General features: G+C 46.1%; 1 protein-coding gene across 13 annotated transcripts in view; it reads right to left on the bottom strand.

Moving 5' to 3' along the window:
• Window positions 1-24,103, bottom strand: part of CCM2 (CCM2 scaffold protein) — a 59,117-nt gene that overhangs the window by 6,434 nt on the left and 28,580 nt on the right. For 11 of the 13 annotated variants that reach the window (XM_060157434.1, XM_060157430.1, XM_060157426.1 and 8 more), the window contains 3 exons: window positions 4,425-4,508; window positions 3,576-3,759; window positions 40-176 (listed from right to left, as the gene is read on the bottom strand). In XM_060157434.1, the coding sequence (XP_060013417.1) occupies window positions 40-176; window positions 3,576-3,759; window positions 4,425-4,508 (405 nt within the window). The remainder of the gene's footprint in view (window positions 1-39; window positions 177-3,575; window positions 3,760-4,424; window positions 4,509-24,103) is intronic. The other 2 variants (XM_060157431.1, XM_060157429.1) reach the window with 1 other exon arrangement.

Below are 24,103 nucleotides of genomic sequence, written 5' to 3'. Positions count from 1 at the left end.
ATGGGCAGGGCCTGGGTACCAGCTGCCAACCCTGCTCACCTTGCTCTCCACGGCCAGGATCACCAGGCAGCATGCCTCCACAGGCCCCACTCCACTCTCTGACAGGGAGCCTGCGGTGAGGCCTCTGGAACTTTCTGCACACAAACTCTGGCTGGGGGAGATGCCGGGGTCCTGGGCTGGAAAGTCAACACCGTGGCAGGTTAGGGCAGGTATGAGAGCTCAACAGCAGGCTCTGGGCAGCCCCTACCTGACTCAGGTGGGAACAGGCCGAGCCAGGCACACCTCCATCGTCACCTTCCCTTCACAAGAGCACCCTCCCATCCTCACTCCCCTGCCACTGCCCACTCAAAGCCATCACCTTACATGACCTTCCAGCATCTTTGCCAGACAGTGCGAATATCTTAGGCTGAGATATGAAACTGCTAATATTCAGCTGCTTTTGATCTACACAAAAGAAAGCATTCACAGGGTTCTAGTGACAAGGTTAATACACAATCCTGACAAGAGATGGGGAAACGAGGCACAGAGGGCAGAGCGCCAGGCCCGAGGGTGCGTGAGGGGCAGAAGCCAGGTAGGGATCTAGACGTGAGAGCCCCCCACTGTGTTCCTAACACTACACACCGCCTCCTCACACAAAAGGTCTTGTGGGACGCGAGGGGGAATTCCTGAAGTGGGAAGGGGGGCCTGGGGCCCAGGGAAGCTTCTACAGGAACAGGGCTCCAGGCCTGTCTGACACCTGGGAGCAGGAAGTGGAGGTGAAGGCTTGAGCTCCCCTGATGCCGGGGTAGCTCAGCGCAAGCCCACCCCGGAGGGAGACCACCCGAAGCTCAGACACAGCTGAGAGACGGGAACCCAACCAGGAACAGCCATGCTGGGGGTGGATGGGCCTGCAAAGACCAGGGCTCTGAGGAGCAGGGCTGGCCGCACCCTGTGTGGAGGCTGAGCCCCATGAATCCCACGGTTAGACCCCGGACTGCACCGTCCCACAGACCCACGGGCCACAGGTGCTGAGCGCTACCCGAAGTGGAAACTACCCACAAGGTCTCAGGACAAAAAAGACTGCGTGAGCGCTCACTAGCGACTGTTACCCTGACCTCGCTGACATGATGTCTGGACATAAAGAGCTAAATGAAATACGTTAGTAATGTTGATTTCACTTGTTCCGTTCTACTTTTTTAGAACATTTTTAGTAGCTTTGTGGCTCGCACCCATGGCTGCTCTCAAGGAAGCAGGCATGTGGCTCCAAAGCCACGCAAAGCAAGCCCACCTCCAGCCCCCCAGCTGCATCCAGCCACAGTCCTACAGGCTGTCCCCACAGGTCCCGGTTCAGATCCACTGTCCACTCTCCTACATCCACAGAAACATCCTTTAACGAGATGTCTCCATGTCCTCGGAGCTCTGCCTGCCACACGGAACCTCCTGCAGCCAGACCTGACCCCTACCCCTGACCCCATGTTGCCCCAAATGCCAGCAGAGCCCAGGCTGAAGGAGGCACACAGCCAGCCTGCGGGCAGTAGGCGCTTAGCGTTAGCTACCACTGCCGGCACCTGTGCTGAGGACGGCCACGTGCATCACTTCACACACAGCGCGCCTGACAGGCACAGGAGCCTCTGAGAGACCAGGAGGCCCCCAGTCTGGAGGCTTCCCTTCGGGGCCATCTGCTAGAATGAGGAGGCCGCTCCAGGACACGGAATTCATTCTCTTCCTTTAACTTGAAAGCTCTCAAAGCCCAGGGCCCTGGTTTTCATCTTTCGGGAAGTTTCTCCTATGGAGCTCATCCCCTGTCTTAGAAATAACTCGGTTACCTGTTTTCCTAGCACTCTGCTCTATGGTTAACGCTGAGAAATGTCCTGGACACAAGAAACCCGGGGGCCGGCTCCCCTCCTACCGGCCCAAATGCCGGTAGGCCTGCAGCCAGAGTGCTTTCCTCATTGCTCGGTCCCTAGGGAGCCCCAGACCTCGGGCCTCCTGCGGGGACAGTCCCCTGGCAGGGCACGGCAGCTACCACGGGGCTGGGCAGCGCTGGTGGGAGCAGTTACACAGCCAGCTCCTCAACCAGCCGGCCACCACCCACCTGCCGGGTGACCTGCTCCCAGTTAGTCCAGCAGCAGCACTGGAAGTAAACAGAATCCTGACAGGTTTACTGTGGCGATTAAACGAGATCGTTCATGTCACATGCTTTCTACTAGTTTGAGCCACCTTCAATTGTCATTTTTGTAGATTAAAATGCAGCTTCATGTTGTTCAACCTAAAATAATGCCTGTCATTAAACGGGAGCTGCTCACTGAACACAATACGGGGAAATGAGGAACAAGCAGAGCACAGAGGGGACCTCGCTCCACAGTGCAGCATGACAGAGCAGCAGTGTGTGTGCGTGTGCGTGTGAACTAGCGAGTATGAGTGAGAGTGTGTGAGTGTGTGGGACCCGTGAGTGCATGCGAGTGAGTGCGAGGATGTACATGGGTGTTACAAGCATGTGTGGGGAGTGTGAGTGTGTGTGTGTGCTGTGTGTGACACTGCGGAGGGGACGCTGAGCCACAGCCACACAGAGGAGAGGGGCTGTAGGAATCCTGGCAGCCACCTGCACAAACCGCTCCAGTTACCTGTGCACACGGACCCGCAGCATCCCCACCGAATTCACGGGCCCTTGCACGGGAAACTCCTTGAAGCTCGAGGAGTCAGTAATGAAAAAGCTCACCAGGGCCCTGGCTTTTACAAAGCCCTCGGATCCCCGTGAACTAATGACCTCAAGCAGAAATACAACTCTGCACTGCCGGAAGCACAGCGTGCGACCCAGGCCGGTCCAGCGGGCCACCCTCACGCCCCACCACCGGCCCTTTGGAAATGAGCAGCGCCGGGGCTCAACCCAGCCGCCGCCAGTGCCTAAAGGAGCCCAGGACGGCGTCCGTGCTGCAGCGACAACCTGAGAACTGCCCGCCGGGAAGGGCACGGCATGTGTGAAACTGTGATTTCTCTCCTCATTTCTCGGGGACTTAGGCCGGGGCTCTGGACCTGCCGGGCAGCCTGTCCGGCAGTGCCAAGTAAGGCAGCGCTGCACCCTCATCGCCAGGTGAGAGGAGTGGGCTGGGCGAGGGGAGCTGACGGCTGGTTTAAGGTTCTCTCTGATTCTCCTACACGGACACACTGAGAACGTCTCGCAGACAGCTCCTTGCTGGTCTGGTCTCATCTTTGCTCCCCCCGCTTTGGGAAGACTGCCTGGCCAAAGGCAGGGGCCGAATGTTGGCTGGGCTGAGCTGAGGCCCACCCTCACCCTGTGGGGCCACCTGCGCCCAGGGCTCTACCAGGCCTGGGTGTCAGAGGCCACGTCAGCATCCCGGACGGGGGCCGCGCTGAGTGACAGTAGCTGAGCTCAGCACCTGTTCCTCACAGCCTCCTGGGTCACTGCCCTTCTCTGGACAGAGGGCTTCTCTCAGGCACAGCGGGCAGCAGTGGCTGACCCAGCGCTGCAGAAACTGTCTCCAGAGCTCCGTGAAATCCACGGACTCACTCCTCACGACAGAGGTGTGGTCGGCACCTGCCAAGGACCCTCCTGACCCCACTCCCCAGGTCCATACCTGTCTTTAGGACCACCAGGTGTGAGGCGTCATCCCGCACGTAGGACACGGCGGCGATGTCATGGATGGGGACCCTGAGGATGGTGTCCTCCCCGTCCCTCCAGGCCAGCTTGACGTTGTAGGCAGACAGGCTGATCACAGCGTCATGCTCCTGGGTCAGGTGTCCGGGGAGCTGGTGGGCTCTCTGGAAGGAACCACACGGCATCAGAAACACAGGGCCCGGCCACGGGCTCCCCTGGGACCCCGCACCGTGTGTGGCGCACGCAGCCCACACAGCCAGTGCTGACTCATGAGCAGAGTGCAGCCATGTTTGCCCCAGGGCACTGCTGTGTTCAAACCACGTGGGGGGTCCTTCTGGAACCGCCCTTAGACTCAGACCTGTGGCATGTGGTTTGGATATCTCGAAAAACGTGAATTGTGAAACAGCCCAGAGCCACCAGGAGCAAGTCTGGAGAATAAAGTTCATGTTCAGACTGAGGAACAGTCTTGACAGCCAAGGGCCAAGCGCACCCTTAACATGACGGGACTGGGTCGTCCCTCACGGCCATGAAGGCCCAAGGTCAGAGGGCCAAGAGCTGGTGTCAGAGAACAAGGGTCAGAGCTTGGGGTGACGAGGTGGAGCAAATTGAGGGTCAGAGGTCAGGGCTGGGAGGTGGGGCAGGCTGAGGCTCAGAAGTCAGGGCTGGGAGGTGGAGCGGGCTGAGGGTCAGAGGTCAGGGCTGGGAGGTGAAGCGGGCTGAGGGTCAGAGGTCAGGGCTGGGAGGTGGAGCGGGCTGAGGGTCAGAGGTCAGGGCTGGGAGGTGGAGCGGGCTGAGGGTTAGGAGGACAGAGTCAGGCAGATGGGGTTACCTTTGCATTGTCTATGTAATGCAGGATTTCAGTCCTACTGGAGGGATTCAGGTATCCTGGGATGGATGTTAACTGACCTAAGTACTGAGAGAAGGAGGAGAGAGAAAGTGCCATGAGAAGGGGAAGGTGAGCCAACACCACCACGCGCCAGCAGAGCACTGCGAGAGCCTCGCGCATCCCCACCACCAGGCCCCCTGGCCGCCGCCCCAGCTCGCGGTGGGGGCCTCCTCAAGGCGGCGTGCTCCAAGTTTTTAGCAAAATCTCTACCGGCTGAGGAGAACACTCCCACACTTCCCACCAGTCTGCATCAATGTTGTCATCAAAGTCCTGTAAAGACACCTCAAAATTAGTTTGGTGGACTCTGGATTCGAAAAGGACAGACAAGGGACTTCCCTGGCGGGCCAGTGGTTAAGACTCCAGGCTTCCACTGCAGGGGGCCCTGGTTCAATCTCTGATAGGGGAACTAAGACCCCACAAGGCGCATGGTGTGACCAAAAGATAAAAATAAAAATGAAAAATAAATAAAAGGACAGACAAGGATGGCTTGTGTTTCCGGGTCATGGTCGGAAACTGAAAACAATGGTTCTGCACAACCTGCTAAAAGTAAACGTGTTAAGTCACGAAGGGTCAGGCAGCTGAGTGATGAGCACAGAGAAATGAAGTGACACAAGGCCATGAAGCACCTGGCTAACCAACCTCAAAGAAAAGGGCCCCGAGTGTGGTGCAGTCGCAGTGCTGCATCAGCTGTGTTCACGTCACATCTCCACCAATTAACACGGTTTTTAAATGTGATTTAATGGGTTACTGATTTCTCTTACAGCCAACATTTCTCATCCTCTCACTAACTCGAATGTTTAAGGTCGCTGTTAACGGGGTGACAACAGACTTCCTGTCTCCAGTTCGACGTCATCACTCCTGTCCTCACAAGAAAAGAGCTGAACAAACTGAAAAATCAACATGTCTTCTCAGATCCATTAGAGGACAAGGTCACAGGGCAAACTGCTGCCCCCAAAACTGGAGAGAGCAACGGGGGACAGAGAATCACAGCCCCCAGGGAGAAGCCACAGGAGCCGGCCTGGGAGGCGCACCGGAAGGCGACTGACCAAGGGCTGGACATGGGCACGGACAAGCTTCAGACAAAACTCTGGGGGCCAGGCAGGAAGGCCTCTTTACCTCAGCTCCTTTTACCTGAATCACTCACCATGCCCAGCTTTCAACAAAAAATTATAAGGCATGGTAATAGGCAAAGAACACTGAACACACAAGGCAAGCATCAGAACCAGACTCAGATATGGCAGAGATTTTGGAATTATCAGACCAGGAATTTAAAACAACTATGATTAACATGCTAAGGGCTCTAATAAAGTGAACATGATGCAAGAACTGATCGGTGATGTCTGCAAAGAGATGGATATTCTAAGGAAAAAAAATCAATGGGAAATGTTAAAAACCAAAAGCATTACAACAGAAATGAAGAATGTTTTGATTCGTTCACCAGTAGATGGACACAGCTTGGAGATATGTCAGTAAAAACTCCCCAAACTGAAAAGGAAATAGAAAAAAGAAAAGAAGGGAAAAAACAAACCAAAAAAAGGGAACAGAATATCCAACAATAGAAAATTACGAAAGGTATAACAAATGTGTAGTGGGACTACCAGGAAAAGAAGGGGAGAAAGAAACACAAGAAATACTTGAAGCAATAGTGGCTAAGAACTTCCTCAATGTCAGACACCAAACCACAGACCCAGGAAGCTCAGAGGACATCAAGCAGGATAAACAGCAAAACAAAAAACAAAACCAAAAACTACACCTAGACAAATCATATTCAAATTGCAAAAAAATCAAAGACCAAGAGAAAACCCTGAAGTAAGCAACAGGAAAACACCAAATAGCACCTTACCTACAGAGAAGCCGGGGTGATGACGATATCAAACTTCTCTTCAGAAACCATGCAAGCACGAGAAGAGTGAAACACTCAGTGCTGAAAGAAAAACCCACCAACCTACAATGCTACATCTGGTGGAACTGTCCTTCAAAAGTGAAGGAGAAATAAAGTCTTTCTCAGGCAAACAAAAATGGGGAGATTTCATGATTACCAGGCAGGAAATGTTAAGAGAATTTATTCAGAGAGAAGGAAAATGATTTGGTCAGAAATTGATCTACATCAAGGAAAAAACATGAGAGAAGAAATAAATGAAGGTAAAATAATACCTTCTACTTTACTTATTGTAATTGATCTAACAGATAACAGTCTGTTCAAAAGAAAAGTAGCAAGATGTACTGGGTAATTAATTTGGTTATAAGGTGCATGCACTACCTGTGAAGCAATGTAGCGTTACTGGAAAACGGATTAAGATTAGTTGTAAATGTAAATTGCAAACCCTAGGGCAACCACTAAAAATATTCATAAAGAAGTATAATTGAGGGCCACAGGGTTCAAGATGGTGGAGTAGAAGGACATGCGCTCACTCCCTCTTGTGAGAGGACCGGAACCACAACTAACTGCTGAAAAATCATCGACAGGAAGACACTGGAACTCACCAAACAAGATACCCCACATCCAAAGACGAAGGAGAAGCTGCAATGAGATGGTAGGAGGGGCGCAATCAAAATAAAATCAAATCCCATAACCGCCGGGTGGGTGACTCACAAACTGGAGAACACTTATGCCACAGAAGACCACCCACTGGAGTGAAGGTTCTGAGCTCCACGTCAGGCTTCCCAACCTGGGGATCCAGCAATGGGCGGTGGAATTCCCAGAGAATCAGACTTTGAAGGCTAGCGGAATTTGATTGCAGGACTTCGACAGGACTGGGGGAAACAGAGACTCCACTCTAGGCGGGCACACACAAGGTAGTGTGCGCATCGGGACCCAGGGGAAGAAGCAGTGACCCCAGGGGAGACTGAACCAGACCTACCTGCCAGTGTTGTAGGGTCTCCTGCAGAGGCAGGGGGTAGCTGTGGCTCACTGCAGGGACAAGGACACTGGCAGCAGAAGTTCTGGAAAGTGCTCCTTGGCATGAGCCCTCCCAGAGTCTGCCATTAGCCCCACCAAAGAGTCTGTAGGCACCAGTGCTGGGTCACCTCAGGACAAACAACCAACAGGGAGGGAACTCAGACCCGCCTATCAGCAGACAAGTGGATTAAAGTTTTACTGAGCTCTGCCCACCAGAGCAACACCCAACTCTACCCACCACCAGCCCCTCGCATCAGGAAACTTGCACAAGCCTCTTAGATAGCCTCATCCACCAGAGGGCAGACAGAAGAAGCAAGAAGAACTAGAATCCTGCAGCCTGTGGAACGAAAACCACATTCACAGAAAGATAGACAAAATGAAAAGGGAGAGGTCTACGTACCAGACGAAGGAACAAGATAAAACCCCACAAAAACAACTAAATGAAGTGGAGATAGGCAACCTTCCAGAAAAAGAATTCAGAATAATGATAGTGAAGATGATCCAGGACCTCAGAAAAAGAATGGAGGCAAAGATCGAGAAGATGCAAGAAATGTTTAACAAAGACCTAGAAGAATTAAAGAACAAACAAACAGATATGAAGAACACAATAACTGAAATGAAAAATACACTAGAAGGAATCAATAGCAGAATAACTGAGGTGGAAGAACAGATAAGTGACCTGGAAGACAGAATGGTGGAATTCACTGCCATGGAAGATAACAAAGAAAAAAGAATGAAAAGAAATGAAGACAGCCTAAGAAACCTCTGGGACAACATTAAACGCACCAACATTCGCATTATAGGGTCCCAGGAGAAGGAGAGAGAGCAAGGACCCGAGAAAATATTTGAAGAGATTATAGTCGAAAACTTCCCTAACATGGGAAAGGAAATAGCCACCCAAGTCCAGGAAGCACAGAGAGTCCCAGGCAGGATAAACCCAAGAACAAACACGCCAAAATACATAGTAATCAAGTTGACAAAAATTAAAGACAAAGAAAAATTATTAAAAACAACAAGGGAAAAACAACAAATAACATACAAGGGAACTCCCATAAGTTTAACAGCTGATTTCTCAGCAGAAACTCTACAAGCCAGAAGGGAGTGGCATGATATATTTAAAGTGATGAAAGGGAAGAACCTACAACCAATATTACCCTACCCAGCAAGGATCTCATTCAGATTCAACGGAGAAATCAAAAGCTTTACAGACAAGCAAAAGCTGTGAGAATTCAGCACCAACAAACCAGCTCTACAACAAATGCTAAAGGAACTTCTCTGAGTGGGAAACACAAGAGAAGAAAAGGACCTAGAAATATAAACCCATAACAATTAAGAAAATGGTAATAGGAACATACATATCAATAATTACCTTAAATGTGAATGGATTAAATGCTCCAACCAAAAGACACAGGCTCGCTGAATGGATACAAACACAAAACCCATATATATGCTGTCTACCAGAGACCCACTTCAGACCTAGGGATACATACAGACTGAAAGTGAGGGGATGGAAAAAGATATTCCATGCAAATGGAAATTAAAAAAAAGCTGGAGTAGCAATGCTCATATCAGATAAAATAGACTTTAAAATAAAGAATGTTACAAGAGACAAGGAAGGGGCTTCCCTGTTGGCGCAGTGGTTGGGAGTCCGCCTGCCGATGCAGGGGACGTGGGTTTGTGCCCCAGTCCGGGAGAATCCCACATGCCGCGGAGCGGCTGGGCCCGTGGGCCATGGCCACTGGGCCTGCGCATCTGGAGCCTGCGTGTCCAGAGCCTGTGCTCCGCAACAGGAGAGGCCACAACAGTGAGAGGCCCGCGTACTGCAAAAAAAAAAGAGACAAGGACGGACACTATATAATGATCAAGGGATCAATCCAAGAAGAAGATATAACAATTATAAATATATATGCACCCAACACAGGAGCACCTCAATACATAAGTCAAATGCTAACAGCTATAAAAGAGGAAATAGACAGTAACACAATAATAGTGGGGGACTTTAACACCTCACTTACACCAATGGAAAGATCATCCACACAGAAAATTAATAAGGAAACACAAGCTTTAAATGACACAGTAGATCAGATAGATTTAATTGATATTTATAGGACATTCCATCCAAAAACAGTAGATTACACTTTCTTCTCAAGTGCACACGGAACATTCTCCAGGACAGATCACATCTTGGGTCACAAATCAAGCCTCAGTAAATTTAGGAAAACTGAAATCATATCGAGCATCTTTTCCGACCACAACGCTATGAGATTAGAAATCAATTACAGGGGAAAAAACGTAAAGAACACAAACACATGGAGGCTAAACAATACATTATTAAATAACCAAGACATCACTGAAGAAATCAAAGAGGAAACCAAAAAATACCTAGAGACAAATTACAATGAAAACATGACGATCCAAAACCTATGGGATGCAGCAAAGCGGTTCTAAGAGGGAAGTTTATAGCAATACAAGCCTCCCTCAGGAAACAAGAAAAATCTCAAACAATCTAAACTTACACCTAAAGGAACTAGAGAAAGAAGAACAAACAAAACCCAAAGTTATTAGAAGGAAAGAAATCATAAAGATCAGAGCAGAAATAAATGAAATAGAAACAAAGAAAACAACAGCAAAGATCAATAAAACTAAAAGCTGGTTCTTTGAGAAGATAAACAAAATTGATAAACCTTTAGCCAGACTCATCAAGAAAAAGAGGGAAGGACTCAAATCAATAAAATTAGCAATGAAAACAGAAAAGTTACCATGGACACTGCAGAAATACAAAGGATCTTAAGAGACTACTACAAGCAGCTCTACAGCAATAAAATGGACAGCCTGGAAGAAATGGACAAATTCTTAGAAAGGTATAACCTTCCAAGACTGAACCAGAAGAAACAAAAAGTATGAACAGACCAATCACAAGTTACGGAGTTGGAACTGTGATTAAAAATCTTCCAACAAACAGAAGTTCTGGACCAGATGGCTTCAGAGGTGAATTCTATCAAACATTTAGAGAAGAGCTAACACCCATCCTTCTCAAACTCTCCCAAAAAATTACAGAAGAAGGAATACTCCCAAACTCATTCTACAAGGCCACCATCACCCTGATACCAAAACCAGACAAAGATACTACAAAAAAAGAAAATTACAGACCAATATCACTGATGAATATAGATGCAAAAATTCTCAAAAAAATACTAGCAAACAGAATCCAACAACACATTAAAAGCCTCACACATCATGATCTACTGAGATTTATCCCAGAGATGCAAGGATTCTTCAATATATGCAAATCAATCAATGTGATACACCATATTAACAAATTGAAGAATAAAAACCATATGATCATCTCAATAGATGCAGAAAAGCTTTTGACAAAATTCAACACCCATTTATGATAAAAACTCTCCAGAAAGTGGGCATAGAGGGAACCTACCTCAACATAATAAAGGCCACATACAACAAACCCGCAGCAAACATCATTCTCAATGGTGAAAAACTAAAAGCATTTCCTCTAAGATCAGGGACAAGACAAGGATGTCCACTCTCGCCACTATTATTCAACATGGTTTGGAAGTCCTAGCTATGGCAATCAGAGAAAAAAAAGAAATAAAAGGAAGGAATACTAATTGGAAAAGAAGAAGGAAAACTGTCACTGTTTGCAAATGCCATGATATTATACATAGATAATCCCAAAGATGCCATCAGAAAACTACTAGAGCTAATCAATGAATCTGGTAAAGCTGCAGGATACAAAATTAATGCACAGAAATCTCTTGCATTCCTATACACTAACAACGAAAGATCAGAAAGAGAAATTAAGGAAAGAATCCCATTCACCACTGCAACAAAAAGAATAAAATACCTAGGAATAAACCTACCTAAAGAGGTAAGAGACCTGTACTCGGAAAACTATAAGACACTGATGAAAGAAATCAAAGATGACACAAACAAATGGGAAGATATACCATGTTCGTGGATTGGAAGAATCAACATTGTGAAAATGACCATACTACCCAAAGCCATCTACAGATTCAATGCAATCCCTAGCAAATTACCAATGGCATTTTTCACAGAACTAGAACAAAAAATCTTAAAATTTGTATGGAGACACAAAAGACCCCGAATAGCCAAAGCAGTCTCAAGGAAAAAAAATGGAGCTGGAGGAATCAGACTCCCTGACTTCAGACTATACTACAAAGCTACAGACATCAAGACAATATGGTACTAGCACAAAAACAGAAATACAGAACAATGGAACGGGATAGAAAGCCCAGAGATAAACCCACGCACCTATGGTCAACTAATCTATGACAAAGGAGGCAAGGATATACAATGGAGAAAAGACAGTATCTTCAATAAATGGTGTGGGGAAAACTGGACAGCTACGTGTAAAAGAATGCAATCAGAACACTCCCTAACACCATACACAAAAATAAACTCAAAATGGATTACAGACCTAAATGTAAGACTGGGCACTATAAAACTCTCAGAGGAAAACATAGAAGAACACTCTGTGACATAAATCACAGCAAGATCTTTTTTGACCCACCTCCTGGAGTAATGGAAATAAAAACAAAAATAAACAAATGGGACCTAATGAACCTTAAAAGCTTTTGCACAGCCAAGGAAACTGTAAACAAGACAAAAAGACAATCCTCAGAATGGGAGAAAATATTTACAAACAACTCAACTGACAAAGGATTAATCTCCAAAATATATAAACAGCTCATGCAGCTCAATATTAAAAAAACAAACAACCCAATCAAAAAGTGGGCAGGGGCTTCCCTGGTGGCGTAGTGGTTGAGAGTCCGCCTGCCGATGCAGGGGACACAGGTTTGTGCCCTGGTCCGGGAAGATCCCACATGCTGCGGAGCGGCTAGGCCCGTGAGCCATGGCTGCTGAGCCTGCGTGTCCGGAGCCCGTGCTCCGCAACAGGAGAGGCCACAACAGTGAGAGGCCCGCGTACCACCAAAAAAAAAAAAAAAAAAAAAGTGGACAGAAGACCTAAGTAGACATTTCTCCAAAGAAGACATACAGATGGCCAACAAACACATGAAAAGATGCTCAACATCACTAATCATTAGAGAAATGCAAATCAAAACTACAATAAGGTATCACCTCACACCAGTTAGAATGGGCATCATCAGAACATCTACAAACAACAAATGCTGAAGAGGGTGTGGAGAACAGGGAACCCTCTTGCACTGCTGGTGGGAATGTAAATTGATACAGCCACTATGGAGAACAGTATGGAGGTTCCTTAAAAAACTACAAATAGAACTACCATATGACCCAGCAATCCCACTACTGGGCATATACCCAGAGAAAAACATAACTAAAAAAAAAACATATGCACCCCACTGTTCATTGCAGCACTATTTACAATAGCCAGGTCATGGAAACAACCTAAATGCCCATCAACAGACGAATGGGTAAAGAAGATGTGGTACATATATATACACAAAGGAATATTACTCAGCCATAAAAAGGAACGAAATTGGGTCATCTGCAGAGACGTGGATGGACCTAGAGACTGTCATACAGAGTGAAATAAGTCAGAAAGAGAAAAACAAATATCGTACATTAACGCATATACGTATATGTGGAATCTAGAAAAATGGTACAGATGAACGAGTTTGCAAGGCAGAAATAGACACAGGTGTAAAGAACAAACATATGGACACCAAATGGGGAAAGCGGGGGCATGGATGGTGGTGGTGGTGGTGGTGGGATGAACTGGAAGATTGGGATTGACATATATGCACTAATATGTATAAAACAGAGAACTAATAAAACCTGCTGTATAATAAATAAATAAATAAATAAATGAGAAGCCACCATAATGAGACGCCCACGCACCGCAACAAAGAGTATCCCCTGCTCGCCCCAACTAAAGAAAAGCCCGTAGGCAGCAACGAAGACCCAAAGGAGCCAAAAATAAAATAAATAAAATAATAAAAAACAAAATAACAAGAAGTATCATTAATATGTTAAGAAAGGAGAAACAACAGAATTATAAAAATGCTCAAATAAAACCAGATAAAGCAGAAATAGAGTAGAAGACAAAACAAAGAACAAGAGCAACAAATAGAAAACAATTACAAATACGGTAAATATTAATCCAACTATGTCAATAATCACTTTAAATGTGAATCGTCTGAATATACCAATTAAAAGACAAAAACTGTCAGACTGGATAAAAAATTCAAGACACAAGTATATGCTGTCTACAAGAAACCGACTTTAAAGATAGAACTACAGGGAGAAACAGATGAATCCACTATTACAGCTGAAGACTTCAACACCCCCCTCTCAGAAATGGACAGAAAATGACAGATCTAGCAGGCAGAAAATGATTAAGGAGAAAGGTGAACTCAACATCTTCCACCAACTGCATATAACTAACATCAACAGGCTACTTCACCCAACAACAGCATTCAACAGAATACACATTCTTCTTAAGCTCACATGAACATTCACCACAACAGAGCACATTCTGGGCCATAAAACACACCTTAACAAATTTAAAAGAACAGAAACCATACAAAGTATGTTCTCAGATCCCAACGGAATTCTTTCTTTTTTGGCCGCGCTGTGCAGCTTGCAGGATCTTAGTTCCCTGACCAGGGATTGAACCCAGGCCCCCCGCAGTGGAAGCGCAGAGTCCTAACCACTGGACCACCAGTGGAATTCCTTGAAAGACACAATCTACCAAAATTCACATAAGGAGAAATTGATAATGTGAATAGGCATATAAGCTATTAAAGAAATTGAATCAATAATAACTTTCTAAAACAGAAAGTATCGGGCCCAGACAGATTCACTGGTTAATTCTACTCAACACTTAACGAAGAAACTGTATCAATTCTCTATAATCTCTTCCAGAAAATGAAAAGAGAAAAACACTTCCTAACCCATTTTTTGAGGCAGCATTACCTTAGTATCAAAACCAAAGATACTACAAGAAAGGAAAGACCAATATTTCTCATAAACATAGATACAAAAATCCTCAACAAAATATTAGCAAATCAAATCCAACAATGTATAAAAAGAATTATAAACCAAAAGCAAGTGGGATTTATCCCAGGTATGCAAAGTTGACTCTACATTCAAAAATTATTTAATGTGATCCACCACTTTAACAGGCTAAAGAGAAAAATCATATGGCATCAATAGATGCAGAAAAAGCATTTGACAATCTCTAATATTCATAACAAAAACTCTCAGCAAACTAGAAATAGAGGGGAACTTCCTCAACTTGATAAGGAACATGTACAAAAAACCTACAGCTAACATCAATACTTAATGATAAGAAGCTCTAAGATTGCCTAAGACCAGGAACAGGGAAAGGATGTCCTCTCTCACCACTGCTTTTCAATACTGTATTGGAAGTCCTAGATAATGCAGTAAGACAAGAAAAGGAAATAGGAGGTAAAGATTGGGAGGGAAGAAATCAAACTGTCTTTGTTTGCAGATGCCCTCTCTGACTGGGGAACCAAGCAGGCAGGTTACTCTGGGGATTATCAAATGCAAGCAAAGTAAACACAGAGGCCTGAGCCAGTTCACCTACTGCTGTGCCAGGCAACCATCTGCCCACAGAGAAGAAAACTGGCATAGAAATGAGAGGGACTGGCAGAAGCTCACACAGGGCACAGTGGCAGATACAGGCTGAGTCTCGGCACAGCCAGATGAGCATCCTAAACTTCAGAACAGCTGCATTCAAAAGCTGTTCAGAGTGTGCTGGGTAGCTCCAAAGGGAAATGCATACTCATTCTAAAAAGTTTTAGATTTTATCCTTTCTAAGATGGGGGTGAGGGGGAGAGAATAAAACTAAACTGTGTATTAGTTTCCCCACTCTCTACAGCGGTGAGAATCCACCCCTCTGACAGAACAGTTTAGAAATAAATAAGCAGCACATCTAATTACTGGCTCATACTTAAGGTTGTTACAAATGAACATTCCAGAACGTTGTCAGATGTGCAGCTAGCAGAGGCCTTTCTATCCTCTTTTCTTTTTTTTGCAATACGCGGGCCTCTCACTGTTGTGGCCTCTCCTGTTGTGGAGCACAGGCTCCGGACACGCAGGCTCAGCGGCCATGGCTCATGGGACTAGCTGCTCCACGGCATGTGGGATCTTCCCGGATCGGGGCATGAACCCGTGTCCCCTGCAATGGCAGGCAGACTCTCAACCACTGCACCATCAGGGAAGCCCTATCCTCTTCTTATGTGCTCATGTAAACCAAATGCAAACCCTTTCTTAAATTTATCAATACTACCTTTCATCTATTCTCACATTTCCTGATTTCAAAACTTACTACAAAGCTACAATAACCAACAGTGTGGTATTGGCATCAAGACAGACACTCAGCAATGAAATAGAATAGAGAGTTCAGAAATAAACCCTCATATACAGCATCAGTTGATTTTTGATAAGGGTGCCAAGACCATTCAATGGGGAAAGGACAATCTTTTCAACAAGTGGTACTGGGAAAACAAGACTCCACACACAAAAGAATCAAGTTTGACCCTTGGCTAACACCATACACAAAAATTAACTCAAGTGGATCAAACACCTAAATTTAAGACCTAAAACTATAAGACTCTTGGAAGAAAACATAGAGGAAAAGCTTCATGACATTGGATGTGGTAATGATTTATTGGATATGATACCAAAAGCACAGGCAATAACAAAAGGTGGAAGCAACTCAATTCTTGACGGAAGAATTGGTTAAACAAAATGTGTTATAAACAGTGGGATATTATTCATCGTTAAAAAGGAAGGAGGGCTTCCCTGGTGGCGCAGTGGTTGAGAGTCCGCCTGCCAATGCAGGGGACACGGGTTCGTGCCCCGGTCCGGGAAGATCCCACATGCCGCGGAGCGGCTAGGCCCGTGAGCCATGGCCCCTGAGCCTGCGAGTCCGGAGCCTGTGCTCCGCAACGGGAGAGGCCACAGCAGTGAGAGGCCCGCGTACCGCCAAAAAAAAAAGAAAAGGAAGGAAATTCTGATACATGCTACAACATGGATAAGCCCAGGCACAAAAAGGTAAATACTATATGATTCCACTTATATGAGGTATCCCAGAGTAGTCAAATTCAGAGAGACAGAAAGTGGAATGGTGGCTGTCAGAGGCTGGGATGAGGGAGAAACATGGTTATTGTTTAATAGGTACAGAGTGTCAGTCTGGCAAGGTGAAAACAATCCTGGAGGTGAATGGTGGTAATGGTTGCACAGCAATGTGAATGTTAGAACACTTAAACTGTACACTTAAACATGGTTAAGATGGTAAATTTTATGTTATGTGTATTTTAACACAATTTTAAAAACCTTTAATGTGGGGGAAAAAAAGCACAGGCAATAAGAGAAAAAAAATGACAAACTGGACTTCATCGAAATTTAAAACTTTGTACATCAAAGGACACCATCAATAGAGTGCAAAGACAACCTACCCAATGGAAGAAAATATTTACAATCATATATCTGACAAGAAGTTAATACCCAGAATACATAAAGAACTCCTATAACTCCACAACAAAAAACCAGACAACCTGATTAAGAAATATGCAAAGGACTTAAATAGATATTTCTCCAAAGAAGGTGTACCGATGGCCAATAAGCACATGAAAAGATTCTCAATATCACTAGTAACTAGCGAAATGCAAACCAAAACCACAGTGAGATACTACTTCACACCCATCTGGATGGCTACTATCAAAACAGAAAATAATAAAGCAGAAACTAACACACCATTGTAAAGCAATTATACCCCAATAAAGATGTTAAAAAAAAAAAACAGAAAATAATGTGTTGGTGAGGACATGGAGAAACTGGAACCCTTGTGCACTGCTGGTGGGACTGTAAAATGGTACAGCCACTGTGGAGAACAGAATGGTCATTCCTTAAGAAATAAAATATAGAATTACCATATGATGCAGCAATTCCACTCTGGATATCTAGGTAAAAAGAACTGCAAGCAGACAATAAAACTCTTAGAAGAAAACATAGGACAAAAGCTTCATGATATTGGACTTGGCAATGATTTCTTGGATATGACACCAAAGGCACAGGCAACAAAGGCAAAAAAACAGACAAACTGGAGTTCAACAAGATTTTAAAATTTTGTACATTAAGAGACACTATCCACAGAGTAAAAGAGCAACCCACGGAATGGGAGAAAATATTTGCAAATCATATATCTGACAAGGGATTAATACCTAGAATATACTGAGAACTCCTAAAACTCAACAAAAAACGCCTGATGCCAAAATGGGCACAAGATTTGAACAGACTTTTCTCCAAAGAAGATACACAAATGTCCAATAAGAACATGAAAAGATGCTTGAGATCACTAATCATTAGAGAAATACAATCCAAACTACAATGAGATACCACCTCAAACTCATTAGGATGGCTAGTGAAAAACACAAACAGAGAAAATAACGAGTGCTAGCGAGGACGCAGAGATGCTGGAACGCCTGTGTACTGTTGGTGGGAATATAAAATGGCGCAGCTGCTGTGGAAAACAGTATGGAGGTTCCTCAAAAAATTAAAAATAGAATTACCATATGACCCAGCAATTCCACTTCTGGGTATAGATAGACCCAAAAGAATTAAAAGCAGGGTCTCAAAGAGATTTTTGTATACCCATGTTCATAGCAGCATCATTCACAATAACTACAACATGGAAGCAACCCAAGTGTCCACTGATGGACGAACGGATAAGCGAGATGTGGTGTATCCATACAATAGTATATTGTTCAGCCTTAAAAAGGAAGGAAACTCTGCAGTACATTACAACACGGGTAAAACTTGAGAATACTATGCTAAGTGAAACAAGCCAGTCACAAAAAGACTAACAGTGTATGATTCCACTCATGTGAACTTCCTAGAGAAGTCAAATTCACAGAGACAGAACGATGGTTGCCAGGGGCTGTGGGGAGGAAAGAATGCGGAGTTTTTGTTTAATAGGTATAGCTTCAGATTTACAAGATGAAAAGAGTTAAGGCAATGGATGGTGGTGATGGCTGCACAACCACGTGAATGTATCTCATACTATTGAACTGCGTCCTTAAAAATGTTTAAGATGGTACATTTTATGCTACATTTTAACACAATTAAAAAAAGAAAAAAAACTGAAAGCAGAGACCCAAACAGACATTTGTATACCCATGTTCATAACAGCATTATTCACAGTAGTCAAAAGTTGGAAACAACCCAATGCCCATTGATAGATGAATGGACAAATAATATGTGGTGTGTGTATATATATATTGTACTGAAAAGTTCTGAGAAGAAAAAGTTCTGGAAATGGATGGTGGTGATGGCTGCACAACTACGTGAGTGTACTTAATACCATGAAATATACATTTAAACACAGTCAATTTTGTTATGCATATTTCACCATATAAAAAAACCGTATCCTAGCTTCACTCAATAATTGCATTTGCGGGCTTCCCTGGTGGCGCAATGGTTGAGAGTCCGCCTGCCGATGCAGGGGACATGGGTTCGTGCCCCGGTCTGGGAAGATCCCACATGCCGCGGAGCGGCTGGGCCCGTGAGCCATGGCCGCTGAGCCTGCGCGTCCGGAGCCTGTGCTCTGCAAAGGGAGAGGCCACAACAGTGAGAGGCCCGCGGACCGCAAAAAAAAAATAAAATAAATAATTGCATTTGCTAAAAAACTTTTGAATCATAATCAGTATTATACTGTATATTAGTTACCACTTCTAGATGTGTATCATCCCAAATTATTAATTTTGCTTAAATTCAAATAGTAATTAAAAAAATATTGCCTACGTTGGGGTCATATAAAAGTGCCCTGGTGTTATCATGTCTGCAGGACTGTACAAGGACTATCCCGCCTCCACGTGGCCTGGGGGACACAATGTCACCACCACCATCTTGCCTTTCTCAAAGTGCCACCACACTTCAAATTCAGGCTCACAGATCACCGAGAAGGATTCTACTTTCTTCACAGAGGTGAGTCCTCACTCATTTGAGACTTGTTTTGCTGCAAAATATGTATTAGTAAAACATGTTTTGTCAAAAAGGAAAATTGCAGCTCTCATTCCTGCTGTAACTCCAGATGGGACAAAGTGTGCCTCCTGGACAGTTCTTACAAAAGCCTTCCCCACCGTCCTGGGCGGTCCCCTGCCGGTCCTGACCAATGTGCAGCGCCTCCTTCAGCGATGTCAGGGACCAGCCCACACCCGCCGTGAGACGACATGGCGCAGGGTGCTGTGCCAATTAACTGATCATAGCACATTCAGGACACAGCTGCAGAGAGATGAACGTGGTGGAACAACACAGACCAAGGGGACATCTGACTGGCGGTCACATCAGCTCCATCAGCCCTGGCAGCAAAAGCCGGACTGTCTTGGGCACCCGCTAACCCCACTGCCGTTCCTGCCGCCCTTATAGAGACTGCAGCCAACACAGGAACGTGCTGGTGAGCTCGTCACTTCAGCTCTAAACAGCGGAAAGTATTTCCAAAAATAATTTCTGATGAGATACAAGAGAAGCCCATTTTTATACTGAGCTGAAGTCAGCCTCCCTATAACATCCACCTATTTGACCTCGATCAACAAGTTGCCCTGATGGAAGGGCAGGACTCTATGAGACGTGGGGTGGGGACACCTAGGTAGATGCACTTGAGAACCTCATCTCATACTCTTCTCAACACTCTAGGCCTGCAGAAGTGGCCCAATCCCACTTGTTAGAAGCCACAGGACCCCCATACACACATACGCACACACACACACCCCTTGCTCAAAAACGACACACAGGCCTCACTGGGATGGGCACCTTTCATGACAATGCTGTTCTCCTCAGGGTCTGCCCCTTCCGCCCCTCCTGGCCATAAGACCTGTTCCTGGGATCAAATCTCAACATAGCACGATTGGGACCCGCTGGGAAGAGAGACTGAACACTGATGGAGCAGCAGGTGCCGGATGGAGGTGGATGGACTCCCAGCTGGATGAGCGTGTCTACGGGGCTCTGCACTTAACCCTGGTCAAGGGCCCGGACACGGCCCTCATGCACTGCTAGCACAGCTTAGAAGCTCAGCAAACACGAGGCCCATGTTAAACTCAGTGGAGATTGCAGAACTGCCGAGCAAACTGTGGGTAAAGGTTCCAAAAGATGCAGAGAGGTGGGCCCGCTGGACGGGGCCTACCGTGTAAGACCTGGAACCCCACGACTGCCCCTGCTACTTGGGAGGGCTGGGAAGACACCCCACTCTCAAGGGTGAGCTGGAACGAATGGGCTGGCAGGGGCGCTGGCACCGCCCAGCAGCTCTGTGGTGGCTGTTCTCAGGGGGAGAGCTAATGGCGGAGATGCTTTAGCGCTAGGCTTCCTGGAGCGAGGGGGACGACAGGACCCTGCAAGGGCAGAAGCCAGGTGGCAGCACTCAGCCACCAGGAGCAGGGCAGGCAGGCGTGCTCACTGCAGTGGGCGGTGACTGTAAATGGTCAAATGGCGGGGAGGGGGAGCTGGTATGCAGGCCCCACAGAGATGCAACTAGAGCAGAAGCGTTCCCAGGGGCAAGAGAGCTGCTGGGAGCCAACCACGGTCCCGCCTCATGTATACAAACAAGGACACCACCACTGAGTGTGCTGCTCCAACGCAAAGTGGCAGTCTCTGACCCGGTTTCCAGTCCCAGGAAGTGCCTGAGGGGAAGGCCAAGCCCCAGGAGAAGGAATCTGTAACACCGACACAAGTGTGCGCTGCAGCAACGCCCCCAGTGCCCTCCGAAGGGACTCACAGTCACTCACTTGAGTAACAGTACACAGGGGAAGGAAACTGTTCAAGGCTTGGAAAAGAGGGTCTGAGAAAATGCTGAAACTCAGGGGCCCAGACCACCGTCAAGGTCCTCTACAGGGTCGGGGCACATCCAGGAGGGGACACCTGAAAGGATGCCACATCTCCTCAGAATGCAGGGCACATCTGGAACCAACGGTCATTACACCACGCCTGGTCCCCAGTGGACAGAACGGATGGGTCTGGGGTCCAAGGTACGGCAGCAGGAGTGGCTCTGATCACCATCAATCCAGGAGACCCGCTTGGGCAGCGTGTGCTCCCAGCCCTGAGACTTTTGGCTCCGTCTGTTTTGAGAGCCTGGCTCTAGGGGTCAAATGCTTCTACCAGGGGACACAAAAGGGATCTAAACTTAAAACCGCAGTCCCCTCCTGATTCCGCAGACAAGCAAGCAGAGAAAGGTGGCACTGTTCTGCAGGGGCAACCGGCCCAGATCGTGATGAGGAGGTGAGGAAGCTGCTACGCACTGGGGACAAAGAGGCGCCTGTGTGGCCTTTAGGGGCCCCTTACGTGCCCGTAAGTGGGCAGATACACATCTTTTTCCTCTGCCCCATCCTGCTTCCTTCCCTCCCCTTCTCCTGAGAACCTGGAGAAGGTTCTCACCCTGAATCATCAAACACAATCTCCAGTTGCAGACCCTGCTTCTAGAGAACCGAGACATCTCTGAACAAAGACAAGCGACAAACAGGGAAAACCTTAAAACTAACTTCACCGCGAAGGGCAAACTCACCTACCACACTGAGCGCAAGGGAAAACGTATGGGAAAACCACCAACCACCCAACAGAAAAGCGGCTGTAGAAAGACACTTAAGAGATCTGACTCGACCATATGAAAAGATACACAACCTCACTCGTAAGTACAAACTGCAATGTAACAGACTATGACCGTCAGGCTGGCAAAGATCAAGAAGCCCGCAGGTACACTGTGTGGCCCCTTAGTGTGGATGAACAGGCATTCGTCCTGACTGCCCATGGTGTGCACCAGCTTAAATCCCGCATGAAGGGCAACTGGAAATGTCTGTCAAGATAAAAATAACCGAGCCCTACACCCAGCAATTCTACTTCTGCGATTTATCCTAGAGGGTTAGTAAAATGTGTAACAGAGACAAATTAAACATGTATGACTAGATCACTGGTTACATAAAATGTGGTACAGCCATTATAACGGGAGGGAAATGGACGAGGCCCATTTATGTGCCCCAACCCACCAAGATATGTCGAGATATACTGTCGCGTGTAAACAGCGAGGTGCCAAGTGTGCACTAGGTAATCATTTGGGAATAAATGCACGTGTGTGCTCGGATACGGACAGACCGCCCGTGCAGGGACACGCGAGAAACTGATGCCAATGGTTCTTGCCAGGGGCGGGGGGGCGGGGGGACTGGGGACCTCTCCTCACCAGGCATCGCCTTACCATCTGAATTTTGTACCATGTCCATAACTTACCTATTCAACTTTTAAAAATACAATAAATAAGAAATAACAAAACTTATCAAGAAGCATCTTGGGTTTGGTATCACACATGTGATTAATTACCTGCTGCTGCCCCCCGAATTAAAAGCCAGAATGTCGGTTCACAGGTCCCGAGCCTGCACCCCTGCACCACCCTGGGCCTCATGGGGTCGAAACCCTGGGAAGGATGCTTCTGCTCTAAAAAAGCCGGGTGAGGATTCAACGAGAAAATGTATTTAAAATGTTAAATAGTGTTGCCGTATAGGTAAGCATTCAGAAATGAGGAGCAACTGTTAAGTGCCTCTCACCTTCATGTTAGTAATGTTCATTCCGAATACAAAATACTTTCCATAAAGAACTACACTCGAGTAGGCGGGAGGAAAAGTCTCCTCACCACTAGTGCATTGTGTTGTCGTCGCTGTTTTTATTTTTAACAAAGTGATACATGTAGGAAGTTTAAAAACGTAAATAGTCCCCAGAAATGTATAACAAAAAACAACCATCTGGTCCCAACCCAGGCAACCCTATAAACTGCTTCCCAGAGGCAGCAAACTCCAGGGTCTTCTGGATCTAGGGCCAACTTTCTAAGTAACGATTTTACATTGCTACTGCCTGATTCATCAATCTAAGACATTAGCTGTTGATTTCCAGTTACGGCAGAGAAAGAGTTAATTCCCTTATATCACCACCCCCATCTCTCCTTCCTTTTTTCTTTTCTTACAATTTAGATAATTTATTACTTAATCATTACTTGGTGCTTATATCCTCCTGTTAGGTACATTCTATTTCACCACTGTGCCAAGAGGTAGTGAAATCACAATTTTGTATATGCAGAGTCTTTAATTTTTTTTAACCTTTAATTCTAAGATAATTGTAAATGGCAGGCAGTTGTAAGAAATAATACACAGAGGTCCACTGTACCCCGCACCCTGTTATACCTAAGGTAACATCTCGTGATCACCCAGCATCACAACCAGGATAGTGACTAGAAGGTCAGGTTACAGAACATTCCATCACACGGTCCCTCCCGCTTCTCTTTTACAAGGCGCACCCACTTCCCACCCACCTGGTCTCCTCCTTAACCCCTAGCAAGCCCTATCTGTTCTGCATTTCAATAATTCTGTCATATCAAGAATGTTATGCACAGGGAATCGTACAGTATGTAGCTTTGGGGATTGGTTTTTTTTCACTCAGCATAATTCTCTGCAGATTCCTGGAGGGTGCTGAAGCAATCAGTAAATCATGCCTTTTTACAGCTGAGTAGGGTTCCACAGTACGGATGCACATCATTTTTTTAACCATCTACCCACTGAAGGACATCTGGGGTATTTCCAGTTTTTGCCCATTATGAATAAAGCTGCTTTTAATATTCATGTATAGGTTTTTGTGGCAACACAGATTTTCATTTCCCTGGGATAAATACTCAGAGTGCAACTGCCAGGTCAGACGGTAGTTGCATGTT

This window comes from Lagenorhynchus albirostris, chromosome 8 (genome assembly GCF_949774975.1).
Source record: "Lagenorhynchus albirostris chromosome 8, mLagAlb1.1, whole genome shotgun sequence".
NCBI classification, from domain to species: domain Eukaryota; kingdom Metazoa; phylum Chordata; class Mammalia; order Artiodactyla; family Delphinidae; genus Lagenorhynchus; species Lagenorhynchus albirostris.
This window is presented reverse-complemented; position numbering and strand designations above follow the sequence as displayed.